The sequence below is a fragment of the Cyclopterus lumpus genome, chromosome 10 (assembly GCF_009769545.1).
Source record: "Cyclopterus lumpus isolate fCycLum1 chromosome 10, fCycLum1.pri, whole genome shotgun sequence".
In the NCBI taxonomy this organism is placed as follows: domain Eukaryota; kingdom Metazoa; phylum Chordata; class Actinopteri; order Perciformes; family Cyclopteridae; genus Cyclopterus; species Cyclopterus lumpus.
In genome coordinates, this window is record NC_046975.1 from 12,693,423 (window position 1) to 12,716,720 (window position 23,298).

Below are 23,298 nucleotides of genomic sequence, written 5' to 3' on the forward strand. Positions count from 1 at the left end.
TTATTATTGCACGTACATGTCTTCCTGGGGCCTTGATATGCTTTAGAATTGTATAGCATTGGATGTGTTGCCAGCTCTTTACTTTATCTTGGCAACTTTGATCCCTGATTAAGCCAGTGCCCATGGTGCATTATTTCATATAATTAATATAAATAATACCAATCCTTAAACTAAGGTGCTGGCTTTGGATATTGTGTAGTGAGATTGTTGATCGCATGGTGTCAGTGTAATGTAAAAGTCGGCATTGCATGTTCAAACTCTGCGCACTTTGGTTCCGCCTCTTGATGGATTCTTCAGTCAGAAATTAACACAATTGTTTATCAGTTGACGCTTGCCTTTGGAAATACTTCTCTCATGTCTGTCTTTGTAAGAAGACAATGAATATTTTCAGACATTGACGGATTGGATCCAGTGATTTTAACGCATGTTTTCGGGTACAACCATGGAACAAAGAAGATACGAGAGACGAAAAGGGAGAGGATATTTGGTCGGCTGCGTGGTTGCGGTGCTTTTGTGGAGCGGAGCTTCTGCGCAAATACGATATTCCATCTCTGAGGAAGTTAACGAAGGAACTGTGGTTGGAAATGTAGCAAATGATCTGGGATTGGATAAAAGCACACTGAGAGACAGGAAGTATCGTATTGTTTCTAGTAATGCCGATCATCTTTTCCATGTAAATCAGAACGATGGTGTCCTGTATGTGAGCCGAAATATTGACAGAGAAGAGGTGTGCGCGCAGAGCAGTAAGTGTTTAATTAATCTAAAAACCGTGCTAGAAAACCCTCTGGAGGTACATTATGTTGTAGTGGAGGTGCTGGATATAAATGACCATTCTCCCAGTTTCCCGGAGAAAGAGAAACATTTGGAAATCTCTGAGTCCGTGTTGCCCGGAGCGCGATTTCAGCTGAAACCCTCGCGGGATCTAGACAGCGGTCATTTCTCTGTGCAGCAATATAAACTCAGCCACAACGATTATTTCCGTTTGGAAGTCAGGGATAAAGGAAAAGATGGTAAAATACCAATATTGGTTTTGCAGAAATCTTTGGATAGGGAAGCAGCAAGAAGTAACTCATTAGAGCTAACAGCACTGGATGGAGGTAAACCTCCGAAAAATGGAAGTATGAATATTGTCGTAAACGTTTTGGATGTAAATGATAACACACCTGTTTTCTCAAAGGATATTTACTCGGTTACGCTCTCTGAAAACGCTCCAATAGGCACAACAGTTGTACAGGTAAATGCAACTGATTTGGATGAAGGTCAAAATGGGGAAGTGTATTACTCATTTGGTAACAGTGTGAGTAATACATTATTTAAGCTTTTTGATATAAATACATCAACAGGCGAGATAATTGTTAAAGCTCTGATAGATTATGAAGAAAAGGACAAGTACGAAATTGAAATTGAAGCCTCAGATAAAGGTCTTGCTCCGCTAACTACGGAGAAAAGCGTCATTATCCAGATAGTTGACATTAATGATAACGCACCTGAGATTGAAGTGACCTCATTTTCAAACTCCATCCCTGAAGATTCCAGAACTGGAACTACAGTTGCCCTCATTAGTGTACATGACTTGGACTCTGGTCTCAATGGAAAAGTTATTTGCTCCATAGGTGAGGATGTTCCTTTTGCTTTATCACCATCTTTACAAGACAAAATGTATTCATTAGTCACCAAATCGCCTCTGGACAGAGAGAGACGGTCAAAGTATGATGTCACGATTATTGCGAAAGACGCTGGCCAGCCTTCATTATCATCTGCAAAGACAATAAGTGTTGTGGTGTCAGATGTGAATGACAACCGTCCAGAGTTTTCACTGAGTCCTTATACTTTCTATGTCACTGAAGCTAATGAGCCAGGAGCCTCTGTGTTTTCTGTTAAAGCTTTTGACCGCGATGAGACTGAGAATGCTCTAATATCCTATCATATTCTCAGAGATGGAAACAAAGATAATAAAGTAACTTCATTTCTCAACATTAATACAGAAAGTGGAGATATTTTGGCTTTAAAAAGTTTTGACTTTGAAACCCTGAAAACGTTCCAGTTCCAAGTTGTCGCCTCAGATTCTGGAACTCCGTCACTAAGCAGCAACGTCACAGTGAACGTGTTCATTCTGGATCAGAACGACAACGCTCCAGTCATCCTGTATCCAGTCAGCTCGAACGGTTCTGCTGAAGGTGTGGAGGAGGTTCCCCGCAATGTGAACGCAGGACACTTGGTGACTAAAGTCAGAGCCTATGACGCTGATATCGGATATAACGGCTGGCTGCTGTTTTCACTGCAGGAAGTTACTGACCACAGTCTCTTTGGGTTGGACCGCTATACAGGACAGATCAGAACACTTCGCTCATTCACAGAGACAGACGAGGCGGAGCATAAACTGGTCATACTGGTGAAAGACAATGGGAACGTGTCACTCTCAGCAACAGCGACTGTGGTTGTCAAAGTTGTGGAGCCCAAAGAGGCTTTTGCTGCCTCTGATGTTAAAAGTGCAACAAAGGATGAGGAGGATAACAATGTGATTTTTTACCTGATGATAACTTTGGGCTCAGTTTCAACTCTTTTTCTCATCAGTATCATCGTGCTGATTGCAATGCAGTGCTCTAAATCCACAGACTACACTTCTAAATATCTACAAGAGACTAATTATGACGGGACCCTGTGTCACAGCATCCAGTACAGATCTGGAGAGAAACGCTACATGTTAGTTGGACCCAGAATGAGTATAGGATCTACTATAGTCCCGGGCAGCCACGCGAACACACTCGTGCTCCCTGACAGGAGACATACATCGGGAGAGGTAAGATACATATAATATTAACCATAATTGAACTACCTGTCTTTTCATTTGAATACGAAATGCAATAATGTCGTATCTGAATACAGCCACCCAGGCTAACATCAAAGTACATTGGATCATTTAGTACAGGAACACTTGTACTTCAATAAATGGACTCTGCCCTCAAGGATTTCCCTTCTATAAATGGTATCAACTGTCACTTAATTGCATTTTAATTCCGTAAAGCGTACAATGTTTGTGCGATTTGTATCACAGAGTTTACCCGCCTTCATCTCAGGCATTAATGTTTTTAACATTTTAGAGCCTTTAACGAACTTAAAAGTCAAATGTATTTTAGAAAATATATCCTGGCTTTTTTTGTGTTTATACATCAAGTTATATTTTTTACAGTTGCTGTCTTCTTACTGTTTCGGAAGTTAAGGTTTTTTCAATAATGTCTATCCCGACACCTCAGATTGCAGAAGGAACTGTCACTGTCCGTAGTGCTGAAGTATTTTTGTTGTTGTTGTTGTCTTTTTATTTTCTGTACATGTCACGGATATAAGGATTTAGTAGTGTACATTTTTCGAAATAATCTCTTTTTGAAGTGTAACTTTATTAGGCCATTGCTTAAGTACATTAACTTTTGCAAAGCTGTCCTCGTGTATGAACAAGCTGTGTGTCTCTTTTGCCTGTAGAGTTTTCGTTATATGAACTTTTGTCGTTATATTTTATTATCGAAGAGTGTTGCAATAACGTTTTGGATCGCATGGTGTCGGTAAAATTTGCAAAGTATGTGCCAAGAGCTTTTCGTCATCACCGTTAGGTCCAATCCTGTGTTTTTGCATTACGTGTCAAGGCTTCAACACAAAACTAGCTCTGTTTTATTCCACTGACTGTATTGGCGATGGAACGCGTTTTGCAAAGGAATAAGGCTGATTACATTTCTTGACCACGCAATTACAGATCTCGGAATTATTTATTTTTGTATGTACATTATGGAACAAAGCGGACGCATAGCGTGGATTGAACGATGGCGATGTGTCGCCTACATGTTGGCTTTCGTAACGTTTTGGAGCGAAGCTTCGGCTCAGATCAGATATTCCATTTCCGAAGAGATGAAAGAAGGAAGTGTTGTTGGAAACATTGCAAAAGACTTAGGAATTGATAAGGTTACGCTGAAAGATAGAGCATATCGTATTGTTGGCAGTTCAACGGAACCTCTTTTTCGTTTGAATAAGGACGACGGTGTCCTGTATGTCAGTAGGAAAGTGGACAGGGAAGAGATCTGTGAACGAAGCAACGCGTGCATAATTAACCTTAAAACCGTGCTCGAAAATCCTCTGGAAATCCATTACGTGGCCATAGAGGTGCTGGATGTAAACGACCACTCCCCTGTCTTTTCGGAGAAAGAGAAGCGACTGGAGATATTTGAATCAACGTTACCGGGAGCACGATTCCAGCTCCAACCTGCACGCGACCCTGATGGTGGTCAGTTTACTGTTCAGCATTATACACTCAGCCACAATGACCACTTTCGTTTGGAAGTTAAGGAGCGGGGCGAAGACCGTAAGATGCCCTTTCTGATATTAAAGAAGCAGTTAGACAGAGAGGCTTTGAGAGAGCACAGGCTTCTGCTCACTGCTATTGACGGTGGGAAGCCGGCGAGGTCTGGAACAATAGAAATACTAATTGAGGTGCTTGATGTTAATGACAATTCACCCGTTTTTACAAAAGATGTATATTCTGCTATCTTAAAAGAAAACGCAGCCCCTGGTACCTTAGTTATTCAGGTTAATGCTACTGATTTGGATGAGGGCGCGAACAGTGAAATTGTTTACTCATTTGGTAAAGAAGTGGAAATACATTTACAAAAACTGTTTAGCATAAACCCAGTGACGGGCAAAATTAATGTGACCGGTGTGATGGATTTTGAAGAAAATGAAAGCTATGAAATTGATATACAAGCTTCAGATAAGGGAACTATCCCTATGTCCACATACAAAACGGTGATAATAAAGGTTATCGACCTTAACGATAATCCCCCAGAGATTGAAGTCACTTCATTTTCCAAATCAGTTAGCGAAGATTCTAAAATTGGAACAACTGTAGCTTTAATCAGTGTTAATGATTTGGATTCTGGCCCCAATGGTCAGGTTTCCTGCTTTATACGTGAGGACGTTCCTTTCGCTGTATCTCCATCCTTGCAAGATAATATGTACGCGTTAGTGACCGAATCACGACTAGACAGAGAAGAAACGTATTTATATGAAATTACAATTGTTGCAAAGGACACGGGTGAACCATCGCTCTCATCGGAAAAGACAATACGTGTTGTTGTATCAGACGTGAACGATAACAGACCACAGTTTTCACTGAGCCCATACACGTTCTATATTACTGAAAACAATGACCTAGTAGCACCCGTTTTTTCAGTTAGAGCGTCTGACCTTGATGATAGTGATAATGCGCATATTTCATATCACATTCCGAGGGCTAGCAGTGGAAATAATGTCGGTCTGTTTTTAAATATCAACACTGAAAGTGGAGATATTTTGGCTCTAAAAAGTTTTGACTTTGAAACCCTGAAAACGTTCCATTTCCAAGTTGTCGCCTCAGATTCTGGAACTCCACCACTAAGCAGCAACGTCACAGTGAACGTGTTCATTCTGGATCAGAACGACAACGCTCCAGTCATCCTGTATCCAGTCAGCTCGAACGGTTCTGCTGAAGGTGTGGAGGAGGTTCCCCGCAATGTGAACGCAGGACACTTGGTGACTAAAGTCAGAGCCTATGACGCTGATATAGGATATAACGGCTGGCTGCTGTTTTCACTGCAGGAAGTTACTGACCACAGTCTCTTTGGGTTGGACCGCTATACAGGACAGATCAGAACACTTCGCTCATTCACAGAGACAGACGAGGCGGAGCATAAACTGGTCATACTGGTGAAAGACAATGGGAACGTGTCACTCTCAGCAACAGCGACTGTGGTTGTCAAAGTTGTGGAGCCCAAAGAGGCTTTTGCTGCTTCTGATGTTAAAAGTGCAACAAAGGATGAGGAGGATAATAATGTGACTTTTTACCTGATGATAACTTTGGGCTCAGTTTCAACTCTTTTTCTCATCAGTATCATCGTGCTGATTGCAATGCAGTGCTCTAAATCCACAGACTACACTTCTAAATATCTACAAGAGACTAATTATGACGGGACCCTGTGTCACAGCATCCAGTACAGATCTGGAGAGAAACGCTACATGTTAGTTGGACCCAGAATGAGTATAGGATCTACTATAGTCCCGGGCAGCCACGCGAACACACTCGTGCTCCCTGACAGGAGACATACATCTGGAGAGGTAAGCTAATTGCTATTTCCGATTCATGGATTTATGGATGAATTGCACATGTTCGTCATTATCTATTATTAAAAGTATAAGTTGTAATGATCAACATCACGTGAAAGTATCGGTCCATTCCGTCAAGTTTATAACTGTATGGAGTGCACTTTTTTCTTCTCTTTTATGCTCTCATTTTCAGCAGGCAAAAGACATCGCAGACGTAAAATATGTTTATTTTTCAAATGTGTTTGCATTGTCAGGTCAGCTCGCATGGTGTCACTGCTTGTGAACGTGAACGACTCTCGGTTTAACATCCTCTACGTCAGCAGTACCGAGCTATTTCGCGTCAGATACACTTGTGCGTGAGGGCAACGGTTATCACATATTTGTGTCGTTCACCAACCAGTCGAATATTGGGAACCTTGTTTGTTAAAAATGTGCGTTCCTGTGTAGATTCACATTTTGATATTTACAACCTTCGTTTTTTTGTTGTTTTTTTTAAACCAATATGGCACGACGAGGATGCAGCGCGTGCTTGGAGCGCCCGGTCCTTCTCATTCTTTGTTTGATTCTTACTTTTAATATCACTTCGGCACAGCTACGATACTCGATTCCCGAGGATCTGACGGTGGGTGCTGTTGTTGGGAATATCGCTAAAGATTTTGGGCTGGATACCAGTGCTTTGAATGCTAGAGGATTTCGCATCGTTTCCGGATCGACCGAACCCTTGTTCCAACTGAACAATAATGGCATCTTACATGTGTCCCGAAATATTGACAGAGAAGAAGTATGTGAACGGATCAGCACCTGCATCATCAACATAAAGACCGTGTTGGAGAATCCGTTAGAGGTGCATTACGTCGCTATTGAGGTTTTGGACGTGAACGACCACTCCCCCACCTTCTCTGAAAACGAGACGCATTTAGAGATATCCGAGTCTGCTTTACCTGGGGCGCGATTTCAACTACAAGGTGCCCAAGATCCAGACAGTGACACGTATTCTATCCAATTGTATAAGCTCAGTCAAAATGACCATTTTCGCCTGGAGGTTAAAGATAGTGGAGATGATGGGAAAATTCCTGTTTTGTATTTGCATAAACCGCTGGATAAAGAAACTGCAAGAAGTCACAGGTTACTGCTGACCGCCATTGATGGAGGAAAGCCTGCTAGGTCAGGAACCCTGAGAATCATCGTTCATGTGTTGGATGTAAATGACAATATGCCGGTTTTTGACAAAGACTCATATGTTGCAGTGCTGAATGAAAATGCTCCCATTGGCACAACTATCATGCAAGTAAACGCCACTGATTTAGATGATGGCTTAAACGGGGAGGTGGTCTATTCATTCGGCAATAATGTAAATAATAAATTACGTAAACTTTTTGAAGTGGACACTAATACTGGTGAAATTATAGTTAAAGGACTGATAGATTTTGAAGCAAAAGACAGGTATGAAATTAACATTAAAGCTTCTGATAAAGGACCAGTCCCCTTAGCAACAGAAAAAAGTGTTGTAATTACTATTGTGGACCTGAATGACAACACACCTGAGATTGAGGTGACATCCTTTTCAAGTGCAATTCCCGAGGACTCCAAACCTGGAACGACAGTAGCGTTGATAAGTTTGAATGATAATGATTCAGGTTTGAATGGAAAGGTGATCTGTTATATCAGTGAGGATGTCCCTTTTACATTAACACCATCTCTACAAGACAATATGTACTCTATAGTCACCAAATCTCTGCTGGATAGAGAGCATCAGTCCAAGTATGATGTTACAATAACTGGTAAAGATGCTGGTGAACAACCATTGTCATCTCACAGGACAATTAGTGTCACTGTATCAGACGTGAATGATAACAGTCCAGAGTTTTCAACAAATCCGTATACTTTTTATGTTATTGAGAACAACGTTGCAGGAGCCTCTTTATTTTCAGTGAGTGCTTACGATTGTGATGAGGGTGACAATAACCTTATATCATACAACATTGTGAGAAATGGGAATGAAAACAAAAAAATGACATCATTTCTTAACATAAACTCAGAAAGTGGAGAGATTTTGGCTCTAAGAAGTTTTGACTTTGAAAGTCTGAAAACATTCCAGTTCCAAGTTGTCGCCTCAGATTCTGGAACTCCGTCACTAAGCAGCAACGTCACAGTGAACGTGTTCATTCTGGATCAGAACGACAACGCTCCAGTCATCCTGTATCCAGTCAGCTCGAACGGTTCTGCTGAAGGTGTGGAGGAGGTTCCCCGCAATGTGAACGCAGGACACTTGGTGACTAAAGTCAGAGCCTATGACGCTGATATAGGATATAACGGCTGGCTGCTGTTTTCACTGCAGGAAATTACTGACCACAGTCTCTTTGGGTTGGACCGCTATACAGGTCAGATCAGAACACTTCGCTCATTCACAGAGACAGACGAGGCGGAGCATAAACTGGTCATACTGGTGAAAGACAATGGGAACGTGTCACTCTCAGCAACAGCGACTGTGGTTGTCAAAGTTGTGGAGCCCAAAGAGGCTTTTGCTGCTTCTGATGTTAAAAGTGCAACAAAGGATGAGGAGGATAACAATGTGACTTTTTACCTGATGATAACTTTGGGCTCAGTTTCAACTCTTTTTCTCATCAGTATCATCGTGCTGATTGCAATGCAGTGCTCTAAATCCACAGACTACACTTCTAAATATCTACAAGAGACTAATTATGACGGGACCCTGTGTCACAGCATCCAGTACAGATCTGGAGAGAAACGCTACATGTTAGTTGGACCCAGAATGAGTATAGGATCTACTATAGTCCCGGGCAGCCACGCAAACACACTTGTGCTCCCTGACAGGAGACATACATCTGGAGAGGTAAGATAGATCACTTCATCTCAAGGCAGTTCTGGTATGAATGCTGGTGATCGGTGAGATGTAAAACCTAATTATTACAGTGTGCCAAAAGTACTGAATCTCACCACATATTCAGAACAGATGAATGTTAAATGGACCACAGACATAAAATGTATCTGTGAGAGAAATGAGGAGGTTGTGCGTTGTGTAACTGTTAAGTTGAGTTGTTGGTTTACAAATGGTTGTATGGTTGGTTCTCACACAGCTTAGACTTTAACAGATTACTAAATAACACACTTGACTGCCATTAGTATGCTGTCTTTATATCTGAATGCTGTGTTGTCCCTGTAGTGAAATTAATATGCTATGTAAATTAGAATGATAAGAAGTTGTGTCTTTAAATAGCAGTGGACGCTTTCTTGTTGTACTGAAGACACAGTTGCTTTCTAAAACAAGAGAACCAAAGAAAACTCCTTCCTTTTTCCCCTAAGAAAATGAAAGCCTCTGGACTGTGCTTGTATATCACATCTGACTTTTTTCAGGCCGTTGATAACTTTGTATTCAGTGCGTTGACAAACTTTGACTAGAATTTTAAACTGTAATGGGTCTATTTCAGACTGTGCTTAGCTGTGTCGTAGTATTTTATAAACTGGCTGGAAAACATTAATGCATGTGAAATAGGTAACGGTTTAGTTCAGTTCATAGTTGTTCAGTTTATTCCAGTAACCACTTGCCCTTAGTGTTAGCTTAAAACATCAGAAGTCTCATTTGCAAACAATAAAAATTGTTTCTTTAACTAGTTCTGAAGGTTTTCCGAAAAACTGCATCATTGGAGCCACTGCATCAGATGTTCTTTCAGTACATTGATATTCATATAATGTAAGAAAGAGAGAGAAATTGTGGTCAGTGTTTTACATGCTTTTACACATATTTGTGGTTGTTTTCCCTCCGTGTGCCTTAGGGTTCTTGCGTGTGTGTAAAGGGAGTGACGGAGTGGCAAACAGAGTTACTTGAGGTCTGTGCTTGCTGATGTAGTTGAGGTGATTCAGTGGTCCATGAATGGCTGCAGCTATGGCAGAGAGAGGGGAAGAGAGGGGGCCTGTGGCTGGTGTGCAGTGAATCACAATGTACAGCCAGTCAGGTGGGGCTGAGGCTCTTTGCTTCAGCAGGGATCTTCACTCATTACAGGACCGCAAAGCAGCAAGCAGTATAATTTTACTATTTTCATTTGATTGGCTTGTTGTGCTTTGGAGCAATGCTAGACAGCAATGTAAGATAATGTATGTCTCCACAGTTTATGTATATATAATTATTATTATGATACACACCAGCTTCTGTGCAACTGATCCCTTTTGATTCAGTAAAGAAATAGGTCATATTTTATCACGTGTGTGCATGCTAGGCTTCTAGGCTGATTCTCGAACACTGTGTGTTGCCCATAGCAACACACAAGGAGATCCACCTCTATGTCTACTGGTTTCCACAGACTAGCATGTGCTCAGCTGTCTTAGCAACAGCAGCGGAAGAGGGAGGGAGGGGTGGAGAGCGCAGCAGAGGAGGGGGGAGGGGAAGTCGCTTTTGTACGGCTCATCTATAGACATCTCACACTATTTAATGAAAATGGGTGTATTAAGATGGAAACACATGGATTGTGTCAGTGAAATCTCCTTTGTAAATCAGGCAACAGATGGTGCAGATATCAAAGCAATAACGAAGGCTGAGAATAGTTGAGCTTCTAATTAGATATTGTACAGTATGGAGATCATCTTTTCTCTCAAACAACTGGGTGAACCTTAGATTTCCTCCCTAGAAATAATTTCCAGAAAAAAACATGTATTTGTACCTGTCATTAAATGTGTCTTTGTTGAAACCTAACGGAATACTTTGACCCACTAAGCAGCACGTGAAATAAATCTGGAAGCAGTGTGAATGCAAGAAGGAAAGCATCATATCAGATTCAGTGTAAGGCTGCAGCTCGGCTTCTGAACACACTTTCTCTGCGCTTCCTCTGTCCAGTTATATTCAGTGCCCTACTAGTCTGTGCGTATGTGTGCATATTTCATGTGCACTTGTTTGTGTGTGAGATTAAAATGTGTGAGGCATCATGTGTTTTGCAATACAGTAGCAGTGCTAAGCTGTGCCTGGACAGCAGATGCCCAGAAAAGATTTATTGATGCGATTAAAAATGAGTGCATCTCATTAAAGCTAAAAAAGTGCAGAGTGATGTCGCTGGATCACATTGGGTGTCACACAGTGAGCTGGTTACTTTTCCATGGCATTTCTAGGAGAAACAGGCAGCTTAGAGAAGAGTAGATGAAGGACAAGTATGAGCTGCATTCAGAACACAAGCACAAGGGGACGTGCCCTGGTCGGATGAATCAACACACAATGTTTGATTATGCACGTGCGTTGTGGTGATCTTGATTTTGATTTCAAACATTACTGTACAACGAGAGCCTATAAATTAAATATTAATGTCTCTCCTATATTCTTACATTTCCGTCCTGCATGCTCTCTTTGGCGGGGGTGTGGCTGCTTGCTCCAGCAGCTCTCTCTCTCTGCCTGGCTGGCTGAACAGATCTGTGCAGTTGTGATTGCATGCCGAGTGTCTGCACTGAAAATCCTTCACAGTGCAATGACCCTTGTGTTTTGTGTGTATGTTGTCTTTGTTAACTGGGTGAGAACATTTCCCTCATTAAACCGTATTCACGTGTCAGAGGGTGAGAGGGTGAGAGGGCAAGGGAACAAGCTAAATGTCAGTGAAGGAGGAGACACAGCTTGTTACAGCAAGACTGTGTACTGTACTGTCAGCAGCTTGAGATAAATGGCTCTATATTATGTGGCTGCTCTTCTGCATTTACACGTGCAGACATGCCCAAACCCTTTTTTGCCTTTGCTTTTTAACTTCCTCTGCATCAACTTCCCATTTTATGTTCACCTCTCAAAATGTGTTCTGTTGCATCATCTCCTTTTCATTTCACTGTCCATTCTTGACTCCTTTATGTCTGGATTTTTTAGTTAGATACTGCAATAGGAAGGCAACTCTACAAGACATCGTTGCTTCAATCCAGCTGTTCCGTCTCATGTTGTGAAATGCTTTTCCTTTCTCCATTTGTGCGGCTTCCCTCTCTGCCTTCTCACTATTTCTCTCCTCCTCCTTCAGTACCCTCCGTATTGATATCGCTCTAAGTTTCCCCCTCCCCCATCCCACTCTTGGCCTCCTTTTCCCGCTTTTATGTCTCCGTCCTTCGTTTCCCCTTTCATATGCCACCCTTTTCTGTCTCCTTATCATTTTCCGTCCGTTTCTTTCTGTAGTCTATCTCCTCTCTTATTCTGCCACATGCTTTTCAGCTCTGTGTTGCTGTGCCTCATGCCTGTAGGGTTGTGGCTGTGGATGGTGCATGTGCTGTTGTGTGTCAGTAGGGCACATCCTCTCTTATTGCTCCAGCTTTGTTGGAGGACGGCGCATTTCACATTGAGGTCAACAGCAGTGATGTTAATCTAATTTACACACACAGGAGGGTACATCGAAAACATACTATCTTTTTTGTTGACACTTCACATGTGCACACTCGTGCTCATAGAAGCACACACATTGCACACACTCACAAATGCCTAATCCACTTTACTGTGAGACACTTTCACAGAAGAAAGGGGGCTGGGAGAAAACCGGGAACAAGCAGAGCATGTTTCCTTTGGTGATGAGAGAAAGTAAGACATCCACTGTGAGACAATTATATCAATAAAAAATCAGATGTCCTGTATTGACAGAAAATAATTCTTATCATGAAGACATGAGTCAACTCTTGTGTTTTATAAATGGGAAGACTGTAGCAAACAGCTTTCATATTCCATCCCAGAGTTTCCACCACTGACATGAGACAGAGCACAGACAACAGCTTCCAAACATGCAAAATGTATCAAACAATAATGCAAGCTGACCCATTTCACTGGGAATATAATTATGCAGGTATTATAGCTAATGCTGGGATAATTTCAGTTTATGTGTCACACTGCTCATTCTGACTTGCTCAGTATACTGCATACATGAACCTATAGCCAATATGCTAGTTTGAACTATTTCATTATATCTGTGCCCTGCTCTCTACTGTCATGCTGTGCACACTTTAAGTCTCTATATACATATTTCATTAAGTGTGAACCTTGTTTTCCCTTGTTCCTTGAGATCAGTAATTGTAAGTCATTTATGGGCACTGAGATAAGCCCTCCCACCACATCAATATTAGATTATGTTCCTTTGCGCTCTCTTTTCCCATCATCTTTGCAGTTTGCAATCAGGAAAAAGAAATTCACATGCAGGCATCTATGGTTAGCAAACACAATTATTTAAAAATGTGATAAAGCTGAACCGTAGAGGGCACATATATAATGTTCACCTGTAACATTTCCCCAAATCAGCCTTATATGTAAAAAGAGAACAGGAGAACTTGGATCAGCTGAGGCTCTGGCAGAGCACACAAACAGCATTGAGGTCCACACCATCATCAATGTCACTTCCAACGCAGAACAAAAGGAAAAAAAGAAAAACAAAACATTGCTCTCCAAAAACACATCTGACATCTGTTTGATAACCATACTGTTAACTCAGAGTGCTAGGAAGCATTTCTGTTTCTGTGTCACCGAGTATTGAAGGTTGACTAGAGTTATGTTTGGCTGACGAGGCTCTGTGACTGGTGGTATATGAAGTTTGGTTGTTGACGATTATATTGGCATTGTGTTATGTAAATCCGCAGTTTTTGGTTATATTATATCATTCCACAAAAAACGGCATGCTGGCCAGATTCTGCTGAACAGTGTGATATGTACTTTCTGTCAGAGTGTGTGCATCGGTGAGTGTGTGTGTGTTTGCATTAGATGCCTTTCTTTGTGGACCATTCAGGTGATTGGTGTTGGTGAATCAGGAGGTTGTTGTTGTGAATGTCAGCAAGCACAGGCAGGAGTATTTGGTCAATAAGCAGTTTGTCTGTAGTGATGTGCTTTGAACGCCGCGGAGTAGCAGACAAGGGTTTGGAAAGTAAAATGAGTTGTCGATATCAACTAAGACTAAATGTAAATAACTCTTTCTCAGTAGTATATCATTAATATTTGTTTTACTTTAACTTGATGTACTTCATGTATCAAAGTTTAAAATGCTGCACCTTTATGTGAATATGTGACACTGTTAGATTTTAAATGTAGATAAAACCATTTTTTTAACTTCTTTAAACTGGTAACAACACAACACGCATCCGGGTTCATGGGGCAAAATCAGAGTCAGTGGGCCCAAAATTGCACTGTGAGCTGCATTCATAGCTATGGGCCAAGACTCCTTGGTACAGCTCCTTTCGCTCTTGTCATTTGTCCTAGGACTTGACGAGACTGGTTCAGAGCCATGTGAGGCTTTGATGTGAATTTGCTCATGCTACAGTACCTATTCTTAAGTATATAGGTCAAAGTTATATTTGTGAGCTCCAGCAAGTCTGACCTGCATGGTTATATTTGAATTATACTGTTACTAATACAGAAATAGTACATCTGTGTTTTTAATCCTTTTCTGTCTTACTCCCATCTCTTCCGTGCCTGATATTGTGTGAGCAGTGCTGACCCTTTCTCCTCCCCACCACACATTATATAAGCAGCTTCATTACTCTCAGTCCATTGCCTCATGGCTGTGTGGATGAGTATAGGTTGGACCTTTCCACTGTCACTTTACAATCACTCCACTGCAGCTGAATCAAGGCCTCTTTATATTGCGTTAATGAAAACCATCATATTAAATCCATTCTAGATAATATAAGCTTATCTTAGGGTTATCTTAGAGCTCTTCTTTTATTTTGGAATTAACACTAATGTCATAATTTACTTGCAATTATATTATTAATACAATTTAAGAAAAACACATCTGTGTCTGATGTAATAACCCGTGCTTGATAGCTTTGTTAAGTGCAGTTAAGATAAGTGCTATGTTTAAATAGTAGTTTATTTTCTGAATCAACAGAGACAGATGTAGGTCTGCACTGCACTTTTGGCATCGGTGCTCAAACAGCCACAACATCTGCTGCTGCGCTTAGGTCATGAGTGCATACCCGGAGGATTGAACTGACTGAGCAGCCAGTGCAAGACAGCATCTGCAGGACAGACAGGTATTTAGTGGAAAACAAGTGAAAATACAGTTGGTTAAATGTCTCCTTTATGGTCATCCTGTTGTAAGCGCCCAGTGTACTGAGATCTAAATGTATGGGATGGGGCTGTGATCTCCGATTAATAGAATGTATGAATGGGTGAGGGAAATCCAGAGTGAGCTGTTTAGACATTGGATTGCAGTAAGAGGATTGCTTTCTTACAGCAGTATCCCTGCACTGCTCACTGTAGAGTATATGGGGGTATAAGGCACAGTTGCTATACACTTGTCTGATTAAATATCGTATGCTGTATTCATTTCTGGTCATGCAGAAATGGATCGGATCAGATGTTGGCTGTTAGATGGATTCAGACTCTAGCTGCAGGGTTCCTCTTGCGCCCCCCCCCCCCCCCCCCCCCTATGTATTTTTAGTTATATATTGAGCTCATCTGGTCAAACTTTTAGAAAAATTGCAAAAGAACTGTAGTTTTTGTTTTTAATTTTCCTTAAAAGATACAATGTCAGTGATAAATAGTTGTACTACAAAATATCTCTTATATTAAAACAGGACAATGTAGTCAGTATTATATTTAGAGAAATATATTTCATGCTGTGGTCTTTTGGTGAAGCACAGGGAGTCACACTCCTGATATCAAGTGCATGTGATTACACAACGTTGATATGATCATGTAGACACAGAGAGAAAGTCATTTTTAACGCTAATTAAAGCTACAGCCTGAAACGTCTTCGCCGTTCTCTTCTTATTTTTCAAATGGTCTGAGCATCATTTGGCTCCTTCTGGTCATCTTCTGGAGTGTGAACCAGTGAGCTGTTCTGTTCAGTGGGTGAGTCATCTCATCCCACATGTAGCTTTTCATTTCGTAAAGTTGGTCTGCTGTGTTTATTTTTAGGCAAACCATCTGTCATGAAACATTTAAATCAGGGACTTTGCCATTTTTAGTTAAATCTATTACTTTATCATGACATTTGGGATATTTGTGTATGTGACTCCCTGTAACCACATACACTTGAACTGTGTATGTTTACATGTGTACCGATCGCTAAATATTCTGCATGTTTCCCGCCATCTTACCTTGTGGGTGCAGTGTATGAATAAAACAATGAGACATGGGTGTGGAAGATGAGTGTTAATGCTGTAAGCCTGACTCATATCCCACTCTCTCCTCCCACCGAATGGCTCCCCCTCTCCTTCTTCCCTGGCCTTTGTTCTTGTTATCACTACACCACTCTGCTCCAGCATGGTGTGCTTTCCTTCTCAAATTCACCTTCTACTGGTTTCTTTTCATTCCTTCAGTCCATCTCTTTGTTTCAGAATATATTCTTGCGCAAATAATCTCATTTCTGATTTTCTTTATCTCTGTCCTCCAACGGATCCTGATTTCATCTAGCTAGTACTCTCTCTTATGCCCCCTCCTGTCCTTTCATGTAATTACAAGCTGATAGAAAATGGCTGCCCGCTTTTGGAGACAGTTACTCTCTCACCAATCCTTTTTGTGTATGTCTGTTCTTCTTAGTTGAGTTGCTAATTACAATTCGAAAACATAGCTTTGCCCATGAGCCTTCGTTCTATCAAGCTCCTTCCTTTCTCCACTCTCTTTCTGACCACAGAGACAGCCTATCTTCTCTACACTACCTCCTCCCTCTGTATAATATGTAGCCATGAGTAGAGCTGAATGTCAAAGCACCTTCCTCTTTCTCTCAGTCTTATGCAGCAGTAAAAGAGGAAAGACGGGACCCCGCACTACCAAACCGTAGTCTGGCTCTTCACAGCCTCAGTCCTGGAGCCGATGATGGAATAATCTGAACCTATCCTCTTCTACTGTGCACTTGTATGTCCTATGTGAACCAAGAGTGGCTATTTCAATTATTTGTTGTTGAAATTACTTTGCATTAACAATTGTGAATGGCTACTTCATTTCCTGCGTGAGAGCTGCTATACAGCATACTGACCATGCATAGTTGTATATTACAAAAATGGTACTTTAAGCCCCTTATTTTTCATACTAATGTGTCTGCTGGTTATCACACTTAAATGTTTCATTTTTAAACACATAACTGCTTTTAAGAAAACCAACTTGACTCAAATGCATTTGTCTGGGTTTATTGAGGTCACAACAAAAAGTGGACATTTTATTTGTCTTCTAACTATTACAATTGCTCAACATTTGCCTTATCTTTAGTTAAGAATAGAGTTGTTGTATTCTTTGGTTCATGTTATGGTGCGTTTTGATCAGAGTGTTGCTTTGTTTGTTGTACTGTATAAAAACAACTCCACATGGTCCTGTCCTTTTCATATAATAAGGCAAAGACTTACTTGTTAGATAAGGCATTTGTGTTTAAGATTGTGTCGCAATATTGTTCTTTATGTTGGTTGATTTCATTGCATGCTATATGCACAAAGCAACTATCAACTTGCATCAAATGGACTATATGACTATATTGTTCTGTATTGTTAACTGACTCTTTATTGACAGTGCTTATCTCATTATGTCTCATTAAATGATGGAGCTCAGCTGGTTCCTTGTGTGCTGTGGCTTTAGTCTGTGTGTCTATGTGGCCTGCACTATTAGTAAACATGATTATGATTGACAATTACATATTGTTCTCAAGAAACAGTAATAATATTGCAGTCCATAAACATTGTTCAATTGGTAATTATTTAGTGCTTAATCATTTTGGGATCCAAGCACAATTCTGTGTCCACTTTAATATACATCTTATTTGTAATTATCTGATTTGAGGGTGTCTCCACAGGTTAGGGGATGATGCTTGTTGTGGAATTAAACATCACAATAATGTTCAGGGCTTTCTTGTGACGATTTAAAGATCTACAAGGTTGCTTACTTTTAGATGGTGACTTTTCCTGCGCTTTAATGTTAGTTTTGTTCATATTTGTGCATCTGCCCACTTCAAAGACTGGGATGATCTAATCAGTTTACACTTTAACTGTCACATAATGGAAACTATTGAACATGCTTAACTAAATGCTTCATTTCATTGTATGGTGACTTGACATTTTAAGGTACTTGTAGTTACAATCTATCTGAGTGACTCTCATGTCATGTCGTTTTGAATGCACAGTCCAGGTTTCAGTGCCATGCTGTTTGCTTCACATCAACAGTTGCTGTGTTTAGTCTGATGCTTTAGAGATCAGTGGGATTCAACAGCAGATAACCAGGTGCTACATGATACATTGAAAAGGAAAACAAAATGTTTCATGCACACCAAAACAAAATTGCCCACAGTAGACACTGCTAGATAATCTATGATTCATATTACAGATAATGAAGTGAGAACCTGCTTAATATGGGTATAGAGGAGAAAAGATGAGCAGAGACTACACACCTGTTAAAAAACATGATACCAAAATAACAAGGAGATTGGTCTGCTTGTTTGCAGACTACCGTAAACGGGTCTTTGCGATTAGACTGGAGTATAATTGTTCCATAAACCCTTGTTTACTCCCTAATGTTTGTCTTAATCCGGTTACACTTTGCTTTGTCCTCTAACTGAAAACTAGAGTAGTAGCCTGTAAAGTAACCTGTACAATATAAATAACTGTACAATGTAATCCTGCAATACATATTGACCTTTGTGGAAACAGATCTCCATGCATGTGGAAGTTAATAATATGTTGTAGCGAATGCTTTAAAAATCACAAAACATTGTCAGTGCTCCTTCAGGTGCCGTAAATAGGAACTTCCTGTCAAAGCCTATTTTCCATTCCGCCACAAATGTCAGTATCCCCAGTTGCCCTAGATTAAGGCTTCTGTGTGTAAAGTAATAATTCTATGTTGCTGCTCTAATGCGATTAGGTGGAATCATCTTAATGATGCCATGAAGGTATAGCTTTGAAAAGGCAACAGCACGCAGAGTAAACAAGGATGCCACTCACACTTAAATTCCAGGCTAATGTCCAGGCTCCACTTTTTTACCTTGTGCTCTTCTATTCTTGATGTGTTTTTGCCTTGGCCTTGATTGAGTGGATTACTAACCCTCATTTAGATACATGTAACAATTGTATTTTTGATGCTGAGAGGTGTTTCTAATGTTTACTCTGACTAAATAACGCAATGCGGTTCAACAGCACCATAAAACATCCAATAGACCATTAAGGTAAAGCAACATTGAACATGATAACCACCATGAATGCAGGATGTATTGCAGGACTGCATCAGTGTATTATTTTAGGTGAACCTAATACACTGGCAACTGAGTATATTCCCTCTACCCATCTATTTATCAAGAGCACACACCAACTAAATTACCAAACACATACAAGCTATAATGCACACTCGTGGTACACTTAACATCACCACATGATAAGAACTTTCTGTTGCTAAAGATGGTAAGGTGATGTCCATGTAGCTGTTTAAGTTTTGATGCTGGTAAGAGTGGAAGATGGTGTTTGCTATTCTCGGAGACCGGCTGCAACAGAGTTGAAGCTTAAATGATTGGTAGGCAAGTCATTACTTTATAAATAGTCATCTTCATTTTCTGTGGAGCAACTTCACAAAACCATTTCAGCCGTTTCCAACGTCAGATTCTCTGCAGGCCAGCACTCTCCTCTATTATTCAGAGCCTTTTTTTTTTTTTAAGAAATGGGCCAAGCCCTAGCACAGCAGGCCTGCACCTGCAGTGCACTTCACATGCTGCATATTCTCTACTGCATGACTGATAAAAAACTAAAAATAGGCATTACACATGGTGCCGTTGATATACACAGGTCGAATTTGCTGATGCTAGGGAAATATAAATGAGACAGCAAAGTGTGGATGAAGTGCTTTAGTTAGTTGCCCTTGGAAAGTGAATGATGTACACTAGTATGCATGTGCTCTATAAGGGACACAGCATATTCTGCATCATCTTCATTTGTATTGATGGAATTCTCTCTATTTTCTTTCCCTCTTTGTTTTGATATGTATCAAGCTGGATGTGAATGTGCAGTTATTGTTAGATACATCCACATCTCCTTTCCCATCTGGGAGACTTGACATTTTAATTTCCGCAGGCAGAGGAGATGTTTGAGACCAAGGCTGCTAGTGTATCTGTACCCTGATACCATTTTTGGAGTGGGTGAGCGTGCTAAACTAATACAAGGCATACGGCTTTAAAGCATCGCCTGCCTCAGACATCAGTGTGTGTCTGTGCGTGTAGAAACTGCTATAAAACAAAGACAATGGTAAAAACGCTCCCCCTGGTGGCATAATATGGTAAGGACATGCGCCTTCTATTTTGCCTTATGTGTCTGTGTGTCAATACATTCAATTATTTAGCTTGTTGCCACTCTGTGTGTGGCAGTGTATTGACTGGTATTGTTATGGAGTTTCTGTGTCATTATTGATCGGTGGATAGAGAGTCCTGTCCCATTTTACATTCTGATTAAAGCCTGACAGTCCCTGCCCTCTTCCCCAGTGAACTGTTTGATTGACAAATCTAGGTTATCCATGCCAGACTATGAAGATAGATTTATTCTTAATCCAATAAAAAATGTTTTGGTCAGGCAGTTTCTCTGTGTGAGTGTACTAAAACGTGTGTCCTCAGCCATATTCAATGTTTGTTTAAAATGGGTGAATGGCCACAATGTGGAAAATATATGTATTTTAATTTAATATAACTGCCATTTTTGTATTTGTCTGGTTGTTATTTAAAAAGAAAATAAATGCCTTGTCCTTGTTATAAGTACAGCATGTTCATAAAGATGGATACGATGGAGGAGGGTGTAGGGAGGGGCACTGATGGGGGCTGCATCTGCGTCACCATGGATACAAGAGGGGAACTAGTGAATCTATTATGGGTGCACCCTGTTACAGCAGCGATCTATCAGACACTGCCTTTGTCTCCAGGCACTGTTGAGCCAATCAGAGTGTCCATTACAGTCAAGCGATTCTAGTTGAGGAATCAGATTTCCATGCTACCTTTGCAGTTATCAAAGCTTGTTGTACATCCTGTTTTCTTTACACTTTTGATTAATGGTATGTTGATTGTGCTTCTGCTCTCATAAGATAACCACATTCTCACTGAGCAACAACTAACTATATGAATGGAATTCATGCACACACACTTTTCTCTTTTGTCCTTCTCTCTCTCTCTCTCACCAGTTATGTTACTCGCCATCACACCTCTTTTACACATGGAAATCTTACAAACCCTAATGATTCCCCCCTGCAGTTAAACTCCACAGACACACTGTGACTCATGCAGAGGGGTATTGCTTACCATGAACCGTACATTCACTGTTAAAAGGTTCAATGACTAAAATAGTAATTGCATAGCTCCATTATATGATGAAGAGATGTTGGCTTTTACGAACAGATGGCTTTTTACAATAAGGATCACCTGTAAACTGGCAATTTATGAATGTCCTTACTGAATGGAAACAATAGCTTGTGTTGGTGCGTTGATAGAGAGGCTAAAACGTCAAATAAAGTGACTGCAAAATTGTAAAGAAACAAAGTGCTGGATAGACATCTTATGCGGATTAGGCATATGGACCGAGTTCAAATCTAAAAATCACACTGTCCCAGCTCCCCATTTGGCCAATGACAGTTCATAACAACATCAAATGGAGCAATCACTCAGGCCGCAGCAGCATGCCGTTTCTCCGGCCTGTTGTTTTACACTCGAGTAACTAATTATGTGAGATTTGGGTATTGTGCCATTACTTCCCATATGAGTGAACACTGTGTTGGTGTGCCTCTAGTTTTATCTCAAGGGTATGTGCATGTGTGTGTTTGGGCATGCTCCATATTGCTGTGTCCTGGTTTTCATCTTGTTCCGGCTCATGTTACCCTAGACCCGCCCCTGGCCTACTTACTCCAGAAACCAGTGGAAGCGAGCGCAGATTCAGAAATAAATGATTGAGTAGTTGTTGGATTAAATATTAGAAGTAATTCATCTTCCCCAAACCTCTTTCTCTCCCTCTCTCTTTCTATACATCTATCATATATGATGTTATGGATGATATGTTTGTGTAGCTGTTTGTGTCTACCAGTCTAGTAAATATGTTCTATAGAGTGCTACTTGTGTCTGCACAGCTGGGGATCATAATCCTGCAAATAGAAACATTTTACAATTTTTTCTTCAAATACCAATGTCATATGTAGCGAGGGGTCATTGTTCCATGGGAAAGCAAGTACGCTCACCTTTATTTTTAGACTGGTTACTTCTTCATCTACATTCATCCCCTCTGTTTTATTAGTGCATCTTAGACATGAATTAGTGTACGGCTGCAGTTGGGTGTGGTTCTAGTCAAACTGTCACTAAAAATCTACTGTTATAGGAGTCATCACAGCTAGTTCTCAGAGAAATTGAAACCGTTCAGCAGATCAACACACAAAGAAAAAGAAAAAAATGTGAATCTCAGAATAAAAAAACATGAGGTTTGGTACTGAGTAAAGGAGGAGACATGGAGTAGGTTGCCCCCTTGTGTCGTAATGAGCTCGACTCCAAACAAAAACTGCACTATGACATCAGTATCGCGTCACATGAAGCAGGATGTAGCGTGTGGACTGAAAGAGTGGGGGGTGGTCCCCAGAGCCCTGGCCCAGAGTGGGCAGATACGGTGGGGTTGGGCATGGCTGAATGCAAAGGTCAAGCTCGCTGTGGGGGTGGAAAGGGAAGCAAGCACTGCTGTAAAAGTGAATCTGCCATAGTGAATATGCTGATGCAGTGCTACATTATCAATGCATGAGCAGCCCAACCGCAACTGGGGACGGCCTGGTGTGGTACAAGCGTGGTTTGAGTTTGTGTGTGTGTGTGTGTGTGTGTGTGTGTGTGTGTGTGTGTGTGTGTGTGTGTGTGTGTGTGTGCGTGTTGCTTGTCACAATCGGATATGATTTGTTTAGTGAGATAAAAGGACTATGTGAAAGTGAACAGTAGGAGATACAAATCTAGAGGTGGGTAGGAAATCCAGCGGCGTATTACTTTATATCCCATGCCTTTTGAAAAATAAACCCATATGCTTCGGCTTTAGTGAGGGTGTGGGTGTGCGTTTGTGCAAACATGCATCATGTCTGTGCCTGAGATGGCGTTGCTATAGAGACAAGAGAGCAGTGCAGAAGGAGAGAGGAGAAAAGGGGGGGGGGGGGCTCGCCTTGGAACATGTTCAGATAGCACCCTTCCCCCATCTACTCACACACAGATGGACAGCACAGTACACGCCCTTCTAACATGCATTAACTCACAAGCACACACACAA

The 23,298-nt window shown here is 40.9% G+C and overlaps 3 protein-coding genes across 3 annotated transcripts; all 3 read left to right on the forward strand.

Annotated features, from left to right (window-relative positions):
* Window positions 1-442: 442 nt before the first annotated feature.
* On the forward strand, window positions 443-3,413 carry LOC117737958 (protocadherin alpha-8-like). Its single transcript, XM_034544214.1, has 2 exons — window positions 443-2,800; window positions 3,402-3,413. Exons 1-2 carry the CDS (start codon window positions 443-445, stop codon window positions 3,411-3,413), a joined length of 2,370 nt encoding a protein of 789 aa, XP_034400105.1.
* A 364-nt stretch (window positions 3,414-3,777) lies between these two features.
* Window positions 3,778-6,144, forward strand: LOC117737282 (protocadherin alpha-3-like). Its single transcript, XM_034543090.1, has one exon. The coding sequence runs from the start codon at window positions 3,778-3,780 to the stop codon at window positions 6,142-6,144; it is 2,367 nt and encodes a 788-aa protein (XP_034398981.1).
* Window positions 6,145-6,625: 481 nt separating this feature from the next.
* Window positions 6,626-8,986, forward strand: LOC117737283 (protocadherin alpha-8-like). The gene has a single exon (XM_034543091.1). It carries the CDS (start codon window positions 6,626-6,628, stop codon window positions 8,984-8,986), a length of 2,361 nt encoding a protein of 786 aa, XP_034398982.1.
* Window positions 8,987-23,298: the final 14,312 nt, after the last annotated feature.